At 35.0% G+C, this 19,247-nt stretch overlaps 1 protein-coding gene across 3 annotated transcripts in view; it reads left to right on the forward strand.

Moving 5' to 3' along the window:
• RFX3 (regulatory factor X3) overlaps positions 1-19,247 on the forward strand; it is a 121,438-nt gene that overhangs the window by 73,004 nt on the left and 29,187 nt on the right. For all 3 annotated transcript variants that reach the window (XM_062599436.1, XM_062599438.1, XM_062599437.1), the window contains exon 4: positions 7,130-7,388. In XM_062599436.1, the coding sequence (XP_062455420.1) occupies positions 7,130-7,388 (259 nt within the window). The remainder of the gene's footprint in view (positions 1-7,129; positions 7,389-19,247) is intronic.

The following is a 19,247-nucleotide window of genomic DNA, read 5'->3' on the forward strand; positions in this document are numbered from 1 at the left end:
TTCTTTCTAACTCAACATCTGTTATGGAATTCTTGCATAAGCCATCAAATGGCAATACCATTCTGGCAATGGAATATAAACTATGAGAGGGTCTGCAGCCCATAATTGGGGTGAAGACATTACTTCAATGTACAAGAGTCTCTAGAATAAAAGTTAGAGCATGTCTGAGAGAAGAATTATTCTTTATTTCAAAACAAAGAGCACACAAGTGTTGGTTTAAGTCCATACAGGGTGGCAACATAAGATGTACATACAGTAGCTGGAAGGAAACAGTAACCTCATTCTTTTGATTCTAGTGGTAGGAAGTTTGTCAGGTTTCACAGTATGTCAGGTGTAACAGTTCTATTTTTATAGCACAATTCTTCCCACATATCTTGGTTTACCTACACTTAAAAGTGATTTGGTTATAATATAATTGGAAGCATAATGATAATACAATAGGTGTAACCTGCAACTTGTCGTATATAATGTATAAAATATAAGACTATTTGAATGATGCTATCTACATTTGTGTCTGGTTAATAACACTTCTGCTTGTCAAACATGTCACAGTATCTTTAAACAAAAATGCATTGTTGTTACAATGTGCTACTGCTAATATGGCAGTAGTGAGTGGATAAAGGAGGAATGTTATGGATATACTTAGATTAAGAAGCCGAGTGAGTACCCTTTACTCAGCATGAATTTCTTATATAAACTGTAAAATGTTCATCTAAAATTAGCCATTTTTCTAATTGTCCTGGTGAGGGAAAGAGATTATTTTAAAGTGCTATAATTCGTTGCATCCAAACTGAAGCCTTTATTCCCTGCATTCTCCACCAATTTTTGTGCTACAATTTGTGCAGTTTATATGGATGAAAAACACTTTATATGCAAACACAAGAATTTACTCTAATTTAAACCTTAAAAGTCCAGTCAAAGAATTATCAGTAGAGTTAAAATTGTCATACACAAATTTCCTAATATCTAGTTCTATGATGTGTTTTACATTTTTTGGATACTTCCCATACCCAGAGTCATCTTTCCTGCATCTTTATTCTAGGGTCATAGATCACCCATTTTACACAGAATAAAAAGTTACTCTTACTATTTATTAGTTAGAGAAATAAATAAACATTTTTATAACAGTAGGTGTTACACCACACAATCATACTAAGCTAAGCTAAGCTAAAAATAAAACAGATTAAGTAAAGTTTACCTGATCATTAGGCAATTATTATTACAGCTATACGAAAACAAAGCTCCAGGCAAGCCTAGACAGGTCCAGACAAAAACAGCTTGGCAAGCCGCAGTCTTCAGGCCAGACAGATTTATTACAGAGCCTGTGACTGACAACAGTAATATGATACTTCTTGGACTATAGGCCTGCAATGCCTCACCATCGAAATTTTTAGAGGCTTGTAGCTGACTTTACTTACCTGTCTAGGAAGAGTAACTTACAGGTTGTAAGAAAATAATTTCTAAGCATTCTCCTCAGTTTTGATTTACTTCATTTTCCTGGTTTGCGTGGTTTTCCTGCAATTGTACATTGTGTGTGCTTTTAATTTTTTATTTCCACGTGGAAAAAAATTGTAGACTAAGTATTGAGGATCTCTATTCTTTTTTATGGACAATGAGTGTCTGTCAAATATATATTTAGTTAGAGTTTTGAACATGACAGTGAATGAATATAACAGCAAATTGGAATTTGTCCATACTGAATAAAGCATCTCTTAAAGGGAATTTTACAAAGCTGTATCTGGCTGATATATTTTATATTGTTCTTTATAGAAAATGTATGTTCATAAAACAGATCAACTGTTCATTATTTTGGAGAAAATTGCTTAATTTGAATTTTTGCTCTGCAGCTATAGATTCAGTAACTACCCTTTCATAGTCTGGGTTTTGGACTTTGATTTTTTTGCATTTTTTTTTTTTTTTTTTTTTTGTTAAAGAAGAATTGGAAATAGGAAACCATGACTTACTGTTTTATCAATTCTCTAGCTTTCTTCACACTAATTCAGGAGAGGTTATTGCTTCTTTGGGATTTCATCTGTTGTTAAGAAGCTCTGAATCAATATTCTGGTAACAGGAGTGGTTTGGGAAGCCCTGAATCAATATTTGGTTATAGGAACAGATTTTTTTGAGAGGAGGCAGGAAGATGTGTGAAACAGGGTGAGGTGGGTGATTTATCTCTCTCCATTATCATTTTACTGCTGTATAATGTTCTCTTATGTCAGCATTAGATTACACAGTACTTCACCTTATGCTTATGATACACCAGCTCCATTGGCTGCAATAAAGCCTTCTCCCAATGTCAGAAGAAGGGGGGGGGACTTCTCTTCTCTGTAGTTTCCACGAAGCTCTCTGTCAAATATAGGGCCACAGGATTATCCAAAAATTTTAAAGACACTTCAGATGGTGGCAAACAGATTTTCCTGACTTATTGCACAGAAATTTTCTTCCATGTAGCAGTAACATAGCATTCATCATGAGTATTAGCTACTCTGCATATAAATAATAATTTTGTCTTGTATAAGATTTGAAATGTTAATTTTATCATACTTAATGTATATTACATACATACTTTATGTATCATAACTAATATCCCAATAAGTAACACTGTAGTTAATTAACTACCACAAAAGGCTAGCTTTCGTTACAGATATAATATTAGAAAAATATTTGTATGCCTGCCTGCTAGGATTTATGGGGTGGCACATAGCAAAACCCTCATGAGTAATTCTGTAATTATTATTATATGAATAAGATAGTAACTGTTATGCTATTTGAATTAGAATTGCAGAAAAATCAAACATTTGACAATGAAGAGTTTTCATATTTGAATTAACATGAATTAACATTCTTAAACAGCCAGTGTGAAGGGAAGCTGATTTTTCACATTATAGTAAAAAAGTATACATCTCCACAAAAAATACATACATATATATATATATACACACATATATATATATTTTATCCACGACTTGTATTTTCCAAGTCAGTGCCTGTATCTGTTAGTAAGAATTTAATAGTTACATCCTTGTTTGGGAACACATGGAAGTTACTGGAGTATAATTTCAAATTAAAAGCTAATTTAAAATAATCAGAAGCTGCACTTGAGTTAACTTGTTTCAAGTTCAGATTTTGACTCAACTTGAGAATTTTTAATTAAAGATAGTTTAGGTTTCACCGTTCCTGGGGAAGGAAATAAAGGTGTTTGGTTCTGTTACAAGGAGCGATAGAAAAATCCTTCAACAAGACAGACATTTCTAAAACATGAGTAAAACTGACATAAATCTATAGGAGATGTTTTCTAGGCAAATATAAATATGAGAAGGATGAATCTATCCATGAATTGTTTGCCCAAAGAAAATTTTGGTCCATAATCAGCTCATGCATATATAGAGGTGTGATGGGTTGGCAGGACCGCTGTTTTGTAGAAGTCAATAGATCAAAATCCTGACATTTACATAGAACCAAAGATATAAGTTGCTGGGATAAATCCTTTGCACACTGAAAATATACACACTGAAAATTTAAGGGAGAGCAACAAGAAGATGCATTCTTTCAGTATCACTGTTTTTATTCACCTCTTTTTCCAAAGTGTTAGTATCTCTGAAGAAATAGAAGTGCCTCTAGAATTTAAGCTAGGTAGGATTATGCCAGTGTCTGTAATCATGTATGAGTCATGACATTTAGTTCAAATAATAAGGCTGAGGCTTACTGAATTTAGAAATTAGCTGTTTTCATATGCTAAAAATAGAATTTATTAATAACATTCTCTATTTTAAAATTTTGCAAATTGCTATAAAAGGTAGGTAAGCAATAAAGTGTAATAGGTGGTGCCTTCAACTATAATATGCTGGTCTCTTGACTTTGCGTGTGGGATCTCAAGATTGAACGCATATTCCAGCTGTGCTTGATCAGCATGGAATTCAGACGGTGTCTCTGGCTTTGTGTGACATGCTCTCAGGGCCTATTTCCTCCACTTAGCTCATCCTTCTGGAAGCTGAAACTTTGAAGCCAAACTCCCTAGACTTGAAACTTACTAGAAACTCTGTCAGACTTTCTAATGCTACATTTTAGTGAACACTTGAATTTCAGAGTGTTTCCATGAGAGGAACTATTAGATTCTGTTGCCTAACTTCTATCACGAGCCACAACATATACCCGAGAAATTCTCATAAAGAGCTGGAAGACTCTAGTTACACTAAATGATGTTGGTCCCAACAGAATGCAACTGTTGAACAACAGAAGACATTGGGATCCTGTTACAGCCTTTGCAATGGGAAATAATTGAGTATGATGCCAGATTATTTCAGATAGTATTGCATGTTTGTGATACAGGTGTTATAGAGAAGTAGACTAGTTTCTTATTTCAAGTTCTCCTTTGTGTGTTTAAAAGATATATTTTTCTCTTTGCTACAGTTTTGTGTTGAGAGTTCATGTTAACATGTACAATGACCTTAAAACCTTGCAACAACACTTTCCAAAACATCATCCCATATGGTCGATAATAGCCTGCATTTTTAGTTTTCAAAAGTGTTTGAATTTTGTCTCAGTTCTAAGACTTTTTGCTGAGTTGCAATTATTATTGCATGTTATAATAACTTGTATATCTCACTTTTTATTACCCAGTTGATCTGTGTTTCTAAAGGTTGTTTAACCATCTCCGGTAATCAGGTGGCCTTGAAAAAGTAAGCCGTGAACCTGGTAGTTGAAACAAAGGAAATTGTGTATTTATGTTGGAATCTGACCTACTGATGTACCCCAATGATTGCTCTTGAGACAGTAGTAAGGAGTACTATTATAAATAGATAAAGATACAAGTGTTCAGATATGATCAGTCCTTATTTAGAGACTATAAATGAGATATAAATCATTGAAAATAGACAAGTCTTCCTTTCTCCCTCACAAAAACCACCTTCTGAATTCCACTTCTTCATATGAAGTTTGTCTTCCTGGCATTATTTGGACAATCTTTTTCCTGTGGCCATGTTTATTTTTACTGTCAGCAATGGCCTTGTCCTTGTGCTCATTTCCTTATCTTGCTAATACTTCGATTTCTTTTTTTCTTTTGGGGGATATTACATAGTTCAATCTCTTGATAAATGTTTGGATGAATTGTTTTTCCTGAGGTTCCATCACTACATTCTCTTAAAGTGTCTCCCATTGTGTAGAATTGTTCACATGCTGTAAGTCTTGTCATTCTAAACCAAATACAGTATCAGATACCTGGTTTATCATCCATTGAAGCATTCAATGATACCTTGGCTTGATAAAACAGATTAATCAGGAATAGCTACACATGCACAGGTTATTGCAATGTAGGGATCATCTGATTTTAGCTCTCCAAAAGAGATGTTACTAGATGAAGCATCCTCTTGAGCATTGTCCCTAAAAAAACCCAATTACTTAGTTTTTATTAGACTGCAATTCAGTCCTTTTAGATTAGTACTCAAAAAGTAATGTATTTAAGTAGATTAAGAAAGTGTGAAAGCAAACATAGCACAAAGATTAAGAAACTTTTAGGATATTACAGGTGAAGTTTAGGAGTTTCTGAAGTGTTTCTGAAGAGCAAGGGAGAATCCATTTATGGCCATAGTTAATGTCACAGAAGTTCTGACTTTGATTGTTACGGTGCCATATATTTTTCAGTTGTGTTAAAAATAATGTTTTGCTGAAGCTAGAGAAGGAATTATTATCTCTGATTCCATTGCTGACTAATAATTAACCTTCATAATTAAAGAACAGAATAACAAACAGTTAATTGCTATGACCTTTGCTGTATATTGATAAGAAACTGATCCTTGGCTAGGTGAAGGGAACAAAAACTGACTTCTAATTTCTGGATCGGTGTATTAATCACCAACCTACTGTGTAAGAAGTTGGATGCTTCTTCCTCCTCTTGTTATGTTTTTGGATAGAAATATATCCTGGGTTTTTTTTTTTTGAACATCCGTAGTTATGTGAGTTTGCATTCTTTTGTGTTTGGTATGATCAGAATTAACAAGTAGGGACCTAGGCTGAGGTTTGAGAATTTCTGTTTTCTCTGAATCATGACACTGTTAAAGTGTACTTTCTTGGACTAAGTGCGTCTTTGCATAAGCAAGCCCAATTGAATAGGGAGCTTTGGAGTTCAAAATGATGGTGACAGTTGATTTCAGGCAACATTATAGCATTCAATGCTTAAATGAGAAAAGTAAAAGGTATCTTTTGACTTTTCTATTGTGCTTGCCATGATACAAAACTTAGCAGTCATGAAACAGGATAAATTTTTCAGTTTTGACTTTTCTAAAATGGGGAATCTTGACTTTAAAGTAATAAAGACTATTTATTTGTCAATTTTGAGATATATTAATTTAAAAATCACAGGAGCAGATGAACATTCAGTACCTATAAACAGATTATAACCTATGAAGGATAATGGTCCAAAATAATTACATCCACAAAGCAGAGAATGACATAAGATTTCACAAGGTGAATAGTTAGAATAAACTGGTTATAAGCCACAAATGTCTCATAGTTGGAAGGAATTTAATTAAATTGATACGGTTGTGTACATATAACCACTTTCATCTTTGTGACCTTCTTACAAGTCATAATTCTGCTTAGTTTTATTTCTTCAATGCAGTTTCTCATAAGGACATAGATTCATGTCCAGTTTTATACTCACCGTGTGAAAGTAATTGCATGTCCTAAAATAGAATTTCAAGCTTCATCCAAAGAGCTTCAATTAATTTAAAATCAATATATAAAATTTATAGGATTTTTGTACGTCAGACTCACTTGGCTAACATTTGGCTGTTGTTTGCAGTTTTGCAGTAAACACTGTACAAAATATATGACATCTGACTAAAAATCCGTATTTCACAATATGTCGCATTTCCATTCTCTGCTTTTCTTTAAGTGAGACTGATAATATTTTCTGTAAGGTTTAGCAGATATTTCATTTAATGTTGAGAGAGTAAAATAATTATTCAGTTCTTTGACCTGATGAAATGCTGTTCTCTGTTGAGGCAGGAATTGTTTGCCAGTCTTATTTAATTTGTTTATAGCTATTGTATGCTTGTTTATGGAGTTATAATATTTCCTCTGGCCTAAATAAACAATACAAATAACTTCTTTTTATTTTCTTTTCCTGAAGCCGATCAACAACTTATCCTTACACAGAAACCCAGATGTACAGCCAAAACACTGGGGGGAATTATTTTGATACTCAAGGAAGTTCTGCCCAGGTGACAACAGTGGTCTCCTCTCATAGTATGGTGGGCACTGGAGGGATTCAGATGGGTGTCACAGGAGGACAGCTCATTAGCAGCTCAGGAGGGACCTATCTGATTGGCAATTCAATGGAAAATTCTGGTCATTCAGTGTCTCATACAACGCGGGCCTCCCCAGCTACAGTAAGTATTTCAGATCTATATGAAATCTTTGGGGCTGGTTTCTTAGTCCCTATAATGTTCTTGTGCAGTGACTTTTGGTGACAGAATATATAGCACTATTATGTTGGCAGAATTACTCACTGTGAAATAAGTGGTATATATGAGTAAGAAGTAAATATATTGTGAAAACTCAAATGTGAAGACAAACCTTTCCCTTGAAATCTTGACAATATTTACATTCTGTAAGTTAGATTTATGCATGCAAATAAAGTCAGTGAAAGCATTGGTGATGCTAACCCAAGAATAAGTTTGGGCTTGAAAATGTGTAGAGCTGAGGCCTAAAATAGCCTCCTTTAACACTTTGTACATTTTATGAAAAAGAAAGCGTTACTGAGAATAAATGTTATTAGATGTAAACATTAAATAATGTAACTTACAGATATGTGTATATTCCCTGTATTTGTTCTGTATTTCAGTTATATATTAATATTGGTTTGATAGCTTATTTCAAATATTTACATTTATTCAGAACAGTGATGTATTTCCTTTTAATTCTTGTATTTACTTATTTATGGTGGTTCTCAAAAGTCTATTCAGGATCAAAAGCTCAGAAGGGAGGTGTCTTGTAATGATATGGGAAGATGTGTTCTTTCACAACTGTGATAGATAATATTGTGGAAACTTAAACCTGCAGGTAGACTTTCCCCATGAGACCTTACACAGTCAGCCCTCATTCCAGTTAATAAAAAATGGTTTTTACCTTGTCTAGCTTTGCTGCGTAACATTAGTGAACTCTTTTACCTAGTTCTTCTGAGTATTTTGATCTGGTTATAGAAATCTGGAAATTATGTGGAAGAGAATTGTGAGATACAGAGTAAGAAGAGTTGAACAATGTACAAAAGGTGATAAAGCATGATCAGTAATTTTGATTCATCGATAGTCAAAGGGAATAGGAAATTAAGGGATTTTATTTTTAGGAACAACTGTAATGAGTAAAAAACTAATATTCTCTTAAGTTTTATTTGAAATGACGATGAAGCTTTACTATAACATCAGATAATTTAGATGATCCTGTAAAATCTCTTAATTTTGATTCTTAAAAGGATTACAGGTTAGATCAATAATATAAAGGGAATCTTCAGCTAGTAGCAAAGAACTTTTTGTGTAATTTTAGTTACTAAAGAAATGGGGTATTAACGTTTGCCTGTATTTTGCATGACCAATAAAAACACGGTATTTCTGTAAAGAGCAGCATTCCTCCTTCAGGTTCATTTAATTAAAACTAATACTTCAAACTGATTTTCTTTCTTTAAAAATATTCATGTGTTTTACTTATTTAAAAAAATGCAATTTTTCACATTACTTCATGATTACAAAGTGCAGACAGAACAAGAATACTTTTTTTAGGCACAAGTAAGGAGTGAGTCTTCTAGCCTGAGGTAAATTTGAATGGTTATGTTTCTTTATTACTTAAATGCAAAGCTATTCCTATATTTTCTTAGTTGTTTTAAATTATTCTGTGTTTGAATACAAATATTACTGCTTTTAGAACTTGTGCTAGCTTTTACCTTAATCAAATCAGTGCAAATGTATTTTATGTTTTGCATATCATGCTATAAGTTTGTTATTATGCACTGACAACAGAATTCTGTAAGTGGAAATGATGAAAAGAGTGTGAACTCAAATGAGGATTAAATGCATCTAGTAAACACAAATAAATAGTATTAGATTTTTGAAGTGTGATATCCTAGAATAATTTGAGTGATAGCAAAATTCGATGCTACATTTTTCAAATGAAAAACTGTTTTTTGCCAAAATTAGAAGTCAAATTTGCCAAAATTTAACAAAATCTAAGATTCATATCTTCAACAATATCCTTCTCTTGCTTCATGTGTCAAAAAAATCAAGCTGTTTCCATTAAGTTGCTTTAAATAATTTATACTTATATATTGGCATACTTTTAGGAATAGAAAAAACAAATGTTGCGAATTGAATTAAAATTATAAAACTGCATTTTTAGAGCTTAACTAGTTTCTTCTCTTTTTGAAGTACTGTATGTTCTGTATAGTTGTATAGTTTTGTAAGTATGAAACATTAGTATGTACTAGAAGGTCATTTCTTGCCAGTTAAGAGAGAGACAACATGATTTTAGATCTTATGATTTTAGGTTATTGATATGTAGGATTCATTAAGAGTTAATTGAAACATAAAGGGTTCAGCTTAAGCTGTATTGTCAAACACCAACTCTATTTTGATTTTGCTAGAAGGTATAATTAAACTGTGTAGACTAGAGCAATGTAATACTTTATTTCAGTTGCACCTCAGATAGCTAGAGCTGATTTCACTTGTGATCCTCGTTCTACCTACACCATCACAATACTTTTCATTCTTCCTTAGAGAATTTATTGGAGGTATCAATATCCAGACCAAATTGCTATTAAAATACTCAGTAAATGTTTCCAAATTTTGAATTAGGTTGGATAATTTTAACATGGAGATGAAGGAGGTAGAAATGAATGAAAAGTTATTGACACGTGCTCATCAAAAGGTCTGTTACTTTTGCCATAGAGGTTCAGTTTAGTGTTTCTAGCATATAACTTCATTTACTTTGTTGTTCTTCACCCTCACTGATCAAATCATTACCCTTCTCTAAGCAGCACTGACATTAGCTATTTCTGATATTTTTAACTTAGGTTAAAAAAAAAACAGGTTAAGTATTAAAATGTATAAAATTCCATGTTATTAACTGTTTCTTAGATAATGAAACTTAAAAAGCTTATTTATTTTTCCTAAGTTATGTAGCATGTTTTTTTCAGATGTCAATAAAACAGATTCAGGGACTTTTTCATTATAAATCTATTTCCACTTTATTTTTCTTATGGTTTAAAATAATTTTAGTTCTGCCTGGGATTAATAAAGAACTAATATTGTTGTTTATAATATTCCATTGGTAGTATTTTTTGGAAAACAATCATAAAAGAAGGCTACTCTTTTCAATCTACAGCAGACATTAGCAGTGTTATTTTGCACAAAATATTAGGAATTTGTGTACTTTCAGAACTGTTTTGGTATACATACACTAGTAATTTATGTTAGTGTTCATGAAGAAAATTTGCTAGCATTTTCTCTAGTCATTTCATTTCCATTACTTCCGTTGCTTCTTGCCATGATGTCCTTTCCTGGCCAGTTAAATCACTTCCGTAATTATTATTTTTTTCACTAGAACAGAAATACATTCAGATTTGAAACCTTCTGCATTAGATATGGATGAGATAAACAGCTTTATAAAATGACGATTTTGGTCTGAGTATGTGTGAACAAGTCAAGGATAGATTGTGACTGCACTGAAATGATTTACCTTACCTGTTGATCTCTCTGAAATTAATTTACATGTTGCTTCCTATGTGAAAGATGAGTCTGGATGGTTTACTGACAACTACCACTACCGAAGAGGCGGCCACAATGAAGAGAATAACTATAGAGTTTTATGGCCATACTGTTAGTGAAATCTAAATTACTTTATATTTATTTTCCATAAATAAATACCTAAGAACTTCTTTCTGAAATACAAATGATCTAATGAACGTATTTCAAAATACAATAACTTTAAAAAATTTATATAGTTATTTAGTGATAAATGTGTTGTTATGCATGTCAGCCAGTGAGAGGCTCTCATCTATTAGCCTATTTTTTCTAACAAGCTTTAGAATTGATCTACAATTACTGTGGGTTAGAGGAGTGGACAGTGAGGTGGATTGAGAACTGGCTGAAAGGCAGAGCTCAGAGGGTTTTCATCAGTGGCGCAGAGTCTAGTTGGAGGCCTATGGCTAGTGGCGTCCCCCAGGGCTCAGTACTGGGTCCCATCCTGTTCAACTTTTTCATCAGTGACCTGGATGAGGGGACAGAGAGCCTCCTCAGCAAGTTTGCTGATGCTACCAAGCTGGGAGGAGTGGCTGATACACCAGAGGGCTGTGCTGCCATTCAGAGAGACCTGGACAGGCTGGAGAGCTGGGTGGAGAGGAACATCTTGAAGTTCAATAAGGGGAAATGCTGAGTCCTGCACCTAGGGAAAAATAACCCTAGGCATCAGTACTAGCTGGGGGCTGACCTTCTGGAGAGCAGCTCTGCAGAGAAAGACCTAGGAGTGCTGGTAGATGACGGATTGACCATGAGTCAGCAATATGCCCTTGTGGCCAAGAAGGCTAATGGTCTCCTGGGGTGCTTTAAGAAAACTGTTGCCAGCAGGTCGACAGAGGTGATCCTACCCCTCTACTCAGCCCTGGGGAGGCCTCATCTTGAGTCCTGTGTCCAGTTCTGGGCTCCCCAGGACAAGAGAGACATGGAGCTACTAGAGAGAGTCCAGCGTAGGGCTGCAAAGATGATGAGAGGGCTGGAGCACCTGCCCTATGAGGAACGGCTGTGGGAGCGGGGCCTGTTTAGCCTGGAGAAGAGAAGACTGAGGGGGGATCTTATCAATGTGTGTGAGTATCTGAAGGGAGGGTGTCAAGGGGACGGGGACAAACTCTTTTCGGTTGTCCCATGTGACAGGACAAGAGGCAATGGGCAGAAATTGAAGCACAGGAAGTTCTGCCTGAATGTGAGGGGGAATGTCTTCATTGTGAGAGTGACGGAGCACTGGAACAGGTTGCCCAGAGAGGTTGTGGAGTCTCCTTCTCTGGAGATCTTCAAGGCCCACCTGGATGCAACCCTGTCTACCGTGCTCTTCTTTAGCAGGGGGGTGTTGGACTAGATGATCTCCGGAGGTCCCTTCCAACCTTACCGATTCTATGATTCTAAGACACTTAGATGAAATGCATTCCTCACTGCTATACTCTTTCAGTGCCTCATGGTTTTATGTTACAGGCAAAATGAAAGAACAGTTTCTTTCTTTGGGGGATTTTTGTGGATTTTTTTTTTTAATATATTTTGCCATTGAAAACTATGAATCTGTGTCCATAAATCCCCAGATACAAAAACAAGATTTTTCAAGATTTTAAAAGCATTGCAATCTTTAGTCTGCTCTTGCTCATAACATAGGCTAAGTAGTATTCATTGACACTAAAAGAAATTAATTATTTCACCAAGCTCAGAAAGTTTCACTCAATCAGAAAGGCACTTTTTACAGAGAAATCTGATCTATACTTGCAGTGAGAGATTGCAGACAATTAACTACATTTACATGTGAAATGTCAAATGAGAAAAAAATTACACATTTGACTATATGATCAGTTCATATATTTCTCCTATTCTTCTTTTAAAAATGCTTAATTAACACAGAAGAACATTATTTATTGAAGTCTTCTCACTGATAGCTGAAATGTACATTATCGGTGTGTGACAGCACATTGTCAGAGCAACCTCAATGTTAAGAATTGCACTATGAATGGGAATGATAATCAGTAAAGAAAGAAATATAAATACAGGATAGACTAAACTAGACCAAAATGCATAATAGCTAAACTAGAGCATAATCGCTATGAGAAATGTGATTTTAGATTTCTCTCTCAGTTTACTTGATTAGTCAACTAAAGTACTGATCAATACTCTGACAAGATAATGATTAAGGGTACTTCTCTGGGGTTAAAGAACTTAACTTTCTGATCACTGTGTATGCTACTTGTATCCTACTAAGTTCAGTCTTTATGTGATCTACAGATTTGAAAGTTATTAACTGCTGCTGTTAGTTTATGTTTACTGTTCATTAACATGTTACTAGATAAACAGAGTCTCAGATGTCTATAGCATAGATGTAGCAAATAACAATCCCAAACTCATTTTGAAAAACTGCCTGCCTAAGACTTACTGGCAAAAGAAATATTGATTTATTCATGATTAAATTAATTAACACAACATATTTAATTAAATTGTTCTGAGGAGGTTAGGACATAAGAAAAAAATAATCAGAAGTTTAATCTCTTGAGATTTCACAATTAATCTGGATATTCTACAATTTATTTTGAATCTGTTGCATCTGAAAACCACTATTCACTGGCAGTAAAGCAGGTAGTTTTAGGTAATATCTTAAAATTCAGTTTATCTATTGTATCATGTTCAAAAAGATCCTGTCTCTGTCTCCACAGGCACCTACCATTCACAACGCCTTTTAAACATTTTGAAAGGTTTGTCCTTTCAGGCTTTAAACAAAATGAAATTCTAAAGAAATTTTAATCATATGCTTCGTTATGAAGGAATTACTAATTCATCATATGTGTACTAGAAAGAGTAATTTGGTAGAGCCAGCTAAGTTGGGTACATGTGACAACTGTGCTTACCTAAATAAGATGTACACACATCACAGTATTAACCATACTTTACACAATAAATGGACTCTGAGCTTTTGAAAGCATGAGGCTTTCATTCTTTAGGGTGCCACTAAGATGTATTAATTGCAGTGGCTTTCAATTCTGTTTCAGGACAGAGTATTCATGTATGTCGTATTACTCTCTGAAACTCTTGCCAGAGGGTTGAGTCGGTTAGATAAGCTCGCCAAGGAACAAAGAGGCTTGAAAAAAACAGTAGTGACCATGATTAAGAAAACTGAGGTCCAGCTTTTATAGCTAGGAAAATTAAAATTGAAAGAATCACATTACTCATGATAGACATAGTTGTAGCAGAACGTATAGTAGGTTGTATAAAATTTTGCTAAAGAGAATGAAACAGTAATAGGAAGATGGAGTTAAAATTACTATTTCAAGTCTGTTGAAACAAAAAAAAATTAAATAAACAGAAAGAGAAGAACATAAAAATATATAAAATAAGCCTGGTACTTTACATATGCCATCTTCAAAAGAATACTATTAAACCTTAAAAGCTTAGAATTCTTCCCTATGTTGACTTATTCATAAAAACAATATAATAATAAAATATACATAGCAACTATTGATCAATGCAGAAGTCTGGATGTATATAACATGAACACTGGCTAGTGAATATAATATGTTCTCTTTTGATTACAGGAGAATATAAAGGGCTAATATAGCAAGCAAAAGCACACATTTACGTATGCCAAGGGCCCACAATAGGGGGCAAAAGCACCCATAATGTCCACAGGTCAGTACGAATCCAAAATGTTTGGAGTTTAGGTGAGATAATTTTTGCCTCACAAAATTTTCAAAAGACAATTTGTTGTCCGTTTTTATTTTCCTTTCTGGAGGTTTCTAAAAGATGGCCAAAATGCACAATTCCACCCTTTCCCTTGTTTTTCTAGATGTCAACCACTATTATATATTGTCTCTTTATTATTCTATTATTTACTTATACAAAGAGATTCTAAACTGATTACTGGATTTTTATATGGCTGTTTCTCTGTACTTGGTGCAAATCCTTAAAAGAACAAATCTCTCATCAAATTTATGAAAAGATTTTGAGAACATGCACACTCCATCTAACTCTGCAAACATATGGGAAAAATCATGTATTTCCTCAGGAGTCTGCACCATCAGAAAATCAGAACTTGGAAACTAAAAGGAAAGTTGAGTTCATATGATTGTTAAAAATAATTCTGAAAAATTTAGGCAAGATAAAGCCAGAGAGATATCGGCTTGCAATTTTAGAACACACAGATATTTAAGTAGAAGGAGAATATCCACTCCTATTGAAAGTCACTGTGCTATTGAGAAATGGACTGTTATGAGAATGTCAGTGGAAAGTCAGCTGGCATCCAGCTTATGCATTTTCAAATGAAAGAAATGGAAATGAGAAGACTAAATGGAAGAAGAAAATAAAAGGAATAAATAGAAATTCCTCTTAGAGATTCAAAGCCACATATTTTGAGTACCTCAGGTTCAAAAAAGTCATTGTATTTTCTAGGACACATTTTATCAACAATTGAAATCCATCTTGACTTCTAATATATAAACAAAAGAATAAATGTTTAAATGCCAAAAGTGGAAACAAATTATCAGGTGCAACATACTGTTTTATGCAGAGCCACACAAAAATACTATAACTGAAAGCTGAAGCCAGACTAAATCAGAAGAGAAACAAGTAAGACATGAAGGCAGACAGGGTAGCCTTAGATGGTCTCAGTCCCTCCTCAAGTCATTCTCCTCTTTGCTCATACTCCTCACCTCATGAAAGGGTGCAGTTCCAACTCAAAACATAAAATGGAGCAACAAGGGGACCAAAAGGGCACAGAGAGACATAAACACATTCTGGCAATACTGCAACACCAAGACTTCTTGTTCAAAAGAACGTAGGAGAAGCCATGATGCTCCACAACTGTGAAGCAAAAACTGAAGCAGGGAGAAAGGTCTTGGGAGACAGAGTTTCATAAAGGCAAAGATCTCCAATCTTCTAATCTTCCCATCCCTTACTATATCCATACCTGACCTATGTTTTTAGCAGTGGTAATGATTAACATTTGCTATACATTATTTCAAAGAAGAAATAGAAAAAGATTATCTATCTTCCGGAATCTGGAAAAACAGATGCTTTTTTTCACAAAACACGTTACTATGTTCAGTGGAAGAAGCCTTGAGTAAAAATGACTTGCCAGTCAGTGTATGAGGTCAGACTAGATGATCTAGTATTAATTTGTAGCATAAAAACCTACGTATCTCCAGTTTGATCTTAGACAGTTCATTTTATGCTGAATGAAAATTCTGCTGAAAATTACTAGAATTTGAGAATGGAGAACAAAAGAGTTCCTCTACCAGGAAAGAGATTAATAAATAAAATCTCATCTCAAACTATTTTTCAACAGACAACCACTCCAGTTTAGAATCTGACTATGGATTTTTAAACATTTTTATATAATTTTTTGTTCTAAAAATAATTACAATACTTCTACAAAAACTGCATTATCAGGATGCAATGTCTTTAGTTGGTATTGTCAACCTTTTCCCCCTCCATTAATTACACCACATTTTTGGGGCAGAAATAAGAAGATTGTTTGTGCACAGTGCTGACTACCAGAAATAATAATTCATGTTAATACAAAACATCCATGTTCACTTCACTTTTAAATTCATTCTCTTTTAGATCTGCCCAAGTTGCACTGAACTAGGATAAATTTCTGCAGCAGTGAGTGGAGAGCTTATATGGTTTATGATGATTGATGAACCATAGAATCGGTAAGGTTGGAAGGGACCTCCGGAGATCATCTAGTCCAACACCCCCCTGCTAAAGAAGAGCACGGTAGACAGGGTTGCATCCAGGTGGGCCTTGAAGATCTCCAGAGAAGGAGACTCCACAACCTCTCTGGGCAACCTGTTCCAGTGCTCCGTCACTCTCACAATGAAGACATTCCCCCTCACATTCAGGCAGAACTTCCTGTGCTTCAATTTCTGCCCATTGCCTCTTGTCCTGTCACATGGGACAACCGAAAAGAGTTTGTCCCCGTCCCCTTGACACCCTCCCTTCAGATACTTGTACACATTGATAAGATCCCCCCTCAGTCTTCTCTTCTCCAGGCTAAACAGGCCCCGCTCCCACAGCTGTTCCTCATAGGGCAGGTGCTCCAGCCCTCTCATCATCTTTGCAGCCCTACGCTGGACTCTCTCTAGTAGCTCCATGTCTCTCTTGTCCTGGGGAGCCCAGAACTGGACACAGGACTCGAGATGAGGCCTCCCCAGGGCTGAGTAGAGGGGTAGGATCACCTCTGTCGACCTGCTGGCAACAGTCTTCCTAAAGCACCCCAGGAGACCATTAGCCTTCTTGGCCACAAGGGCACATTGCTGACTCATGGTCAACTCGTCATCTACCAGCACTCCCAGGTCTTTCTCTGCAGAGCTGCTCTCCAGAAGGTCAGCCCCCAGCTTGTACTAGTGCCTATGGTTATTTACCTTGGTTTGTATCATCCTCTATGGAATATTGTTCATGCATTTGAAAGCCAACCTTCAAGGCTTTTTGCAAAATTGCGAATGGCTTGGGTCAAGGCACCTGTAAATTAAAGAACAAAAATGGAATGAAAAGAAAGGAAAGCACCTGTCCTGAGTACTTCAGTACTCAGCATTTTCAGTACTTAACATTATATATTCAGATTTTCTATGTTTACTGATTAGACGCCTTATCCAGTCTTGGTTCAAAATACTCAATTCAGCCATAGATTATGCAATAATGATTTTATTTTTCATTTAAGAAGCAGAATTGACCTCCTAATTCTCTTTCAAGACCTATATAATCAGCAGCTCCATGTCTTTCTTGTCCTGGGGAGCCCAGAACTGGACACAGGACTCGAGATGAGGCCTCCCCAGGGCTGAGTAGAGGGGCAGGATCACCTCCCTCGACCTGCTGGCAACAGTCTTCCTAATGCACCCCAGGAGACCATTAGCCTTCTTGGCTACAAGGGCACATTGCTGGCTCGTGGTCAACTTGTCATCCACCAGCACTCCCAGCAGTAAAAATATTAATATTTTTAATGGATTGTTTCTTTGAACAAAGCTACAACAAATTACTGCAGCAAAATGAGACGGTAGTGCAATAGCAGTAATGAGCAGCAGGAGATGTCACTTTAGTCTTGTAGTACTGCTGTAAACAAAGTATTGTCGAGCAGTGACTTAGATTCAGAATTAGGATTGAAATGTGTATATGTTCTTTGTTGTTTGATTGTAGTGTCATGTTAAGGTGGCTGTAGTATATAATGAAGTGATCTTACTATGATGAAATTTTAAGGTTATAGTTTTTATTATAGTGCATGATTTTCTATTTTTTTCTTTTCTGTATAATTGAATGCTGTACTGTATTTTCCTCTGAAGCAAGAAGAAAACAAGTTATTAAAAGAATTGTTTTGCCATGTCAGTGCAGGGTTTTTCATACAGTAATAATATGTTTTCAATAGCATATTTTTTATAGAAAGGCTTGTATAGCCTATATTAAACAACTTCAAGAAAGAAATGAGAAATAATTCCTTTTTTGTTGACAGTTACTACAGTAAAAATACTAGTCAGTTCCCCATTAAAAAGGAAGAAACCAATTTTGTATGTGCAGTAAATTCAAATAAACTGAACTATTTTTCAGTTTCTACTGTATTTAGAATCAATTCAGCTCATACTGATAAAGTACACTACTAAAATCTTTGGATAATACTGAGATATTTAAACTAGGGTGTGGAAGGTTCATTAAAAACTGTCTACAGGGAGAATGATAAGTTGTTCTGAAAGTTCAGTTGGCTTTTTCTATTGCTTTTGTTTTTACCACTTAATGTAGTTAATTAATTATGTGACTTTTTTACTGCACATACCCTTGTCTCTATCATTTTCGATGTTGTTTTTGCTAGTCTAGCTCCCCAGTTATGTTCTGATTCTCCTCTTTAACACTGTCATTGAGGAGCTGATCAAAAGATGCATTAAAATTCAGAGAGAAGAGAGCGAGTCTGAGTATGTTCTCTTTATACATTTGCATTAGGAGTGATATTAATATATATTGTTGGTATTGTTCATATTCTACAGGACGAAACTATTGTGAACCAATCAGATTTTTTTTTCTTAAAGGCCGGATCCTGCTTTCTGTATAATCCCCAAATTTCCGTTTAGTTGGAGAGCTGGGAATACTCAAAGAGTACTCACTCAGTGGTACCTTGTCTCGTTGAAGCTAATGTCAGAAAACCTACAAAATTATTTGGTGTAGAGATTTCATTCTGTGACTGCAGAGAGTAGAAATTTAATTTCTAATTCAATTCAAGCTGTACACAGGTCTTTCTGATGCAGCAGGAGGAAAAATATGTGGAGGCCTTAAAATTGCATTTCGGATTGTTTTATTAATTTTTATTTTGCTCAGTCACTCTTTTTTTAATATTTCAGTACATCTACTTTTTTAATTTCCTGAGCAGGGAGAAAGGTATAATAAGGATTACACTGAGGATAGCAAAATGCCCTTCTGGCTTCATTGGGGCAGTTTGCCTTCACTGAGACTTTGAAATGAAACTTTTTGGTACCCCAC

This window comes from Rhea pennata, chromosome Z (genome assembly GCF_028389875.1).
Source record: "Rhea pennata isolate bPtePen1 chromosome Z, bPtePen1.pri, whole genome shotgun sequence".
In the NCBI taxonomy this organism is placed as follows: domain Eukaryota; kingdom Metazoa; phylum Chordata; class Aves; order Rheiformes; family Rheidae; genus Rhea; species Rhea pennata.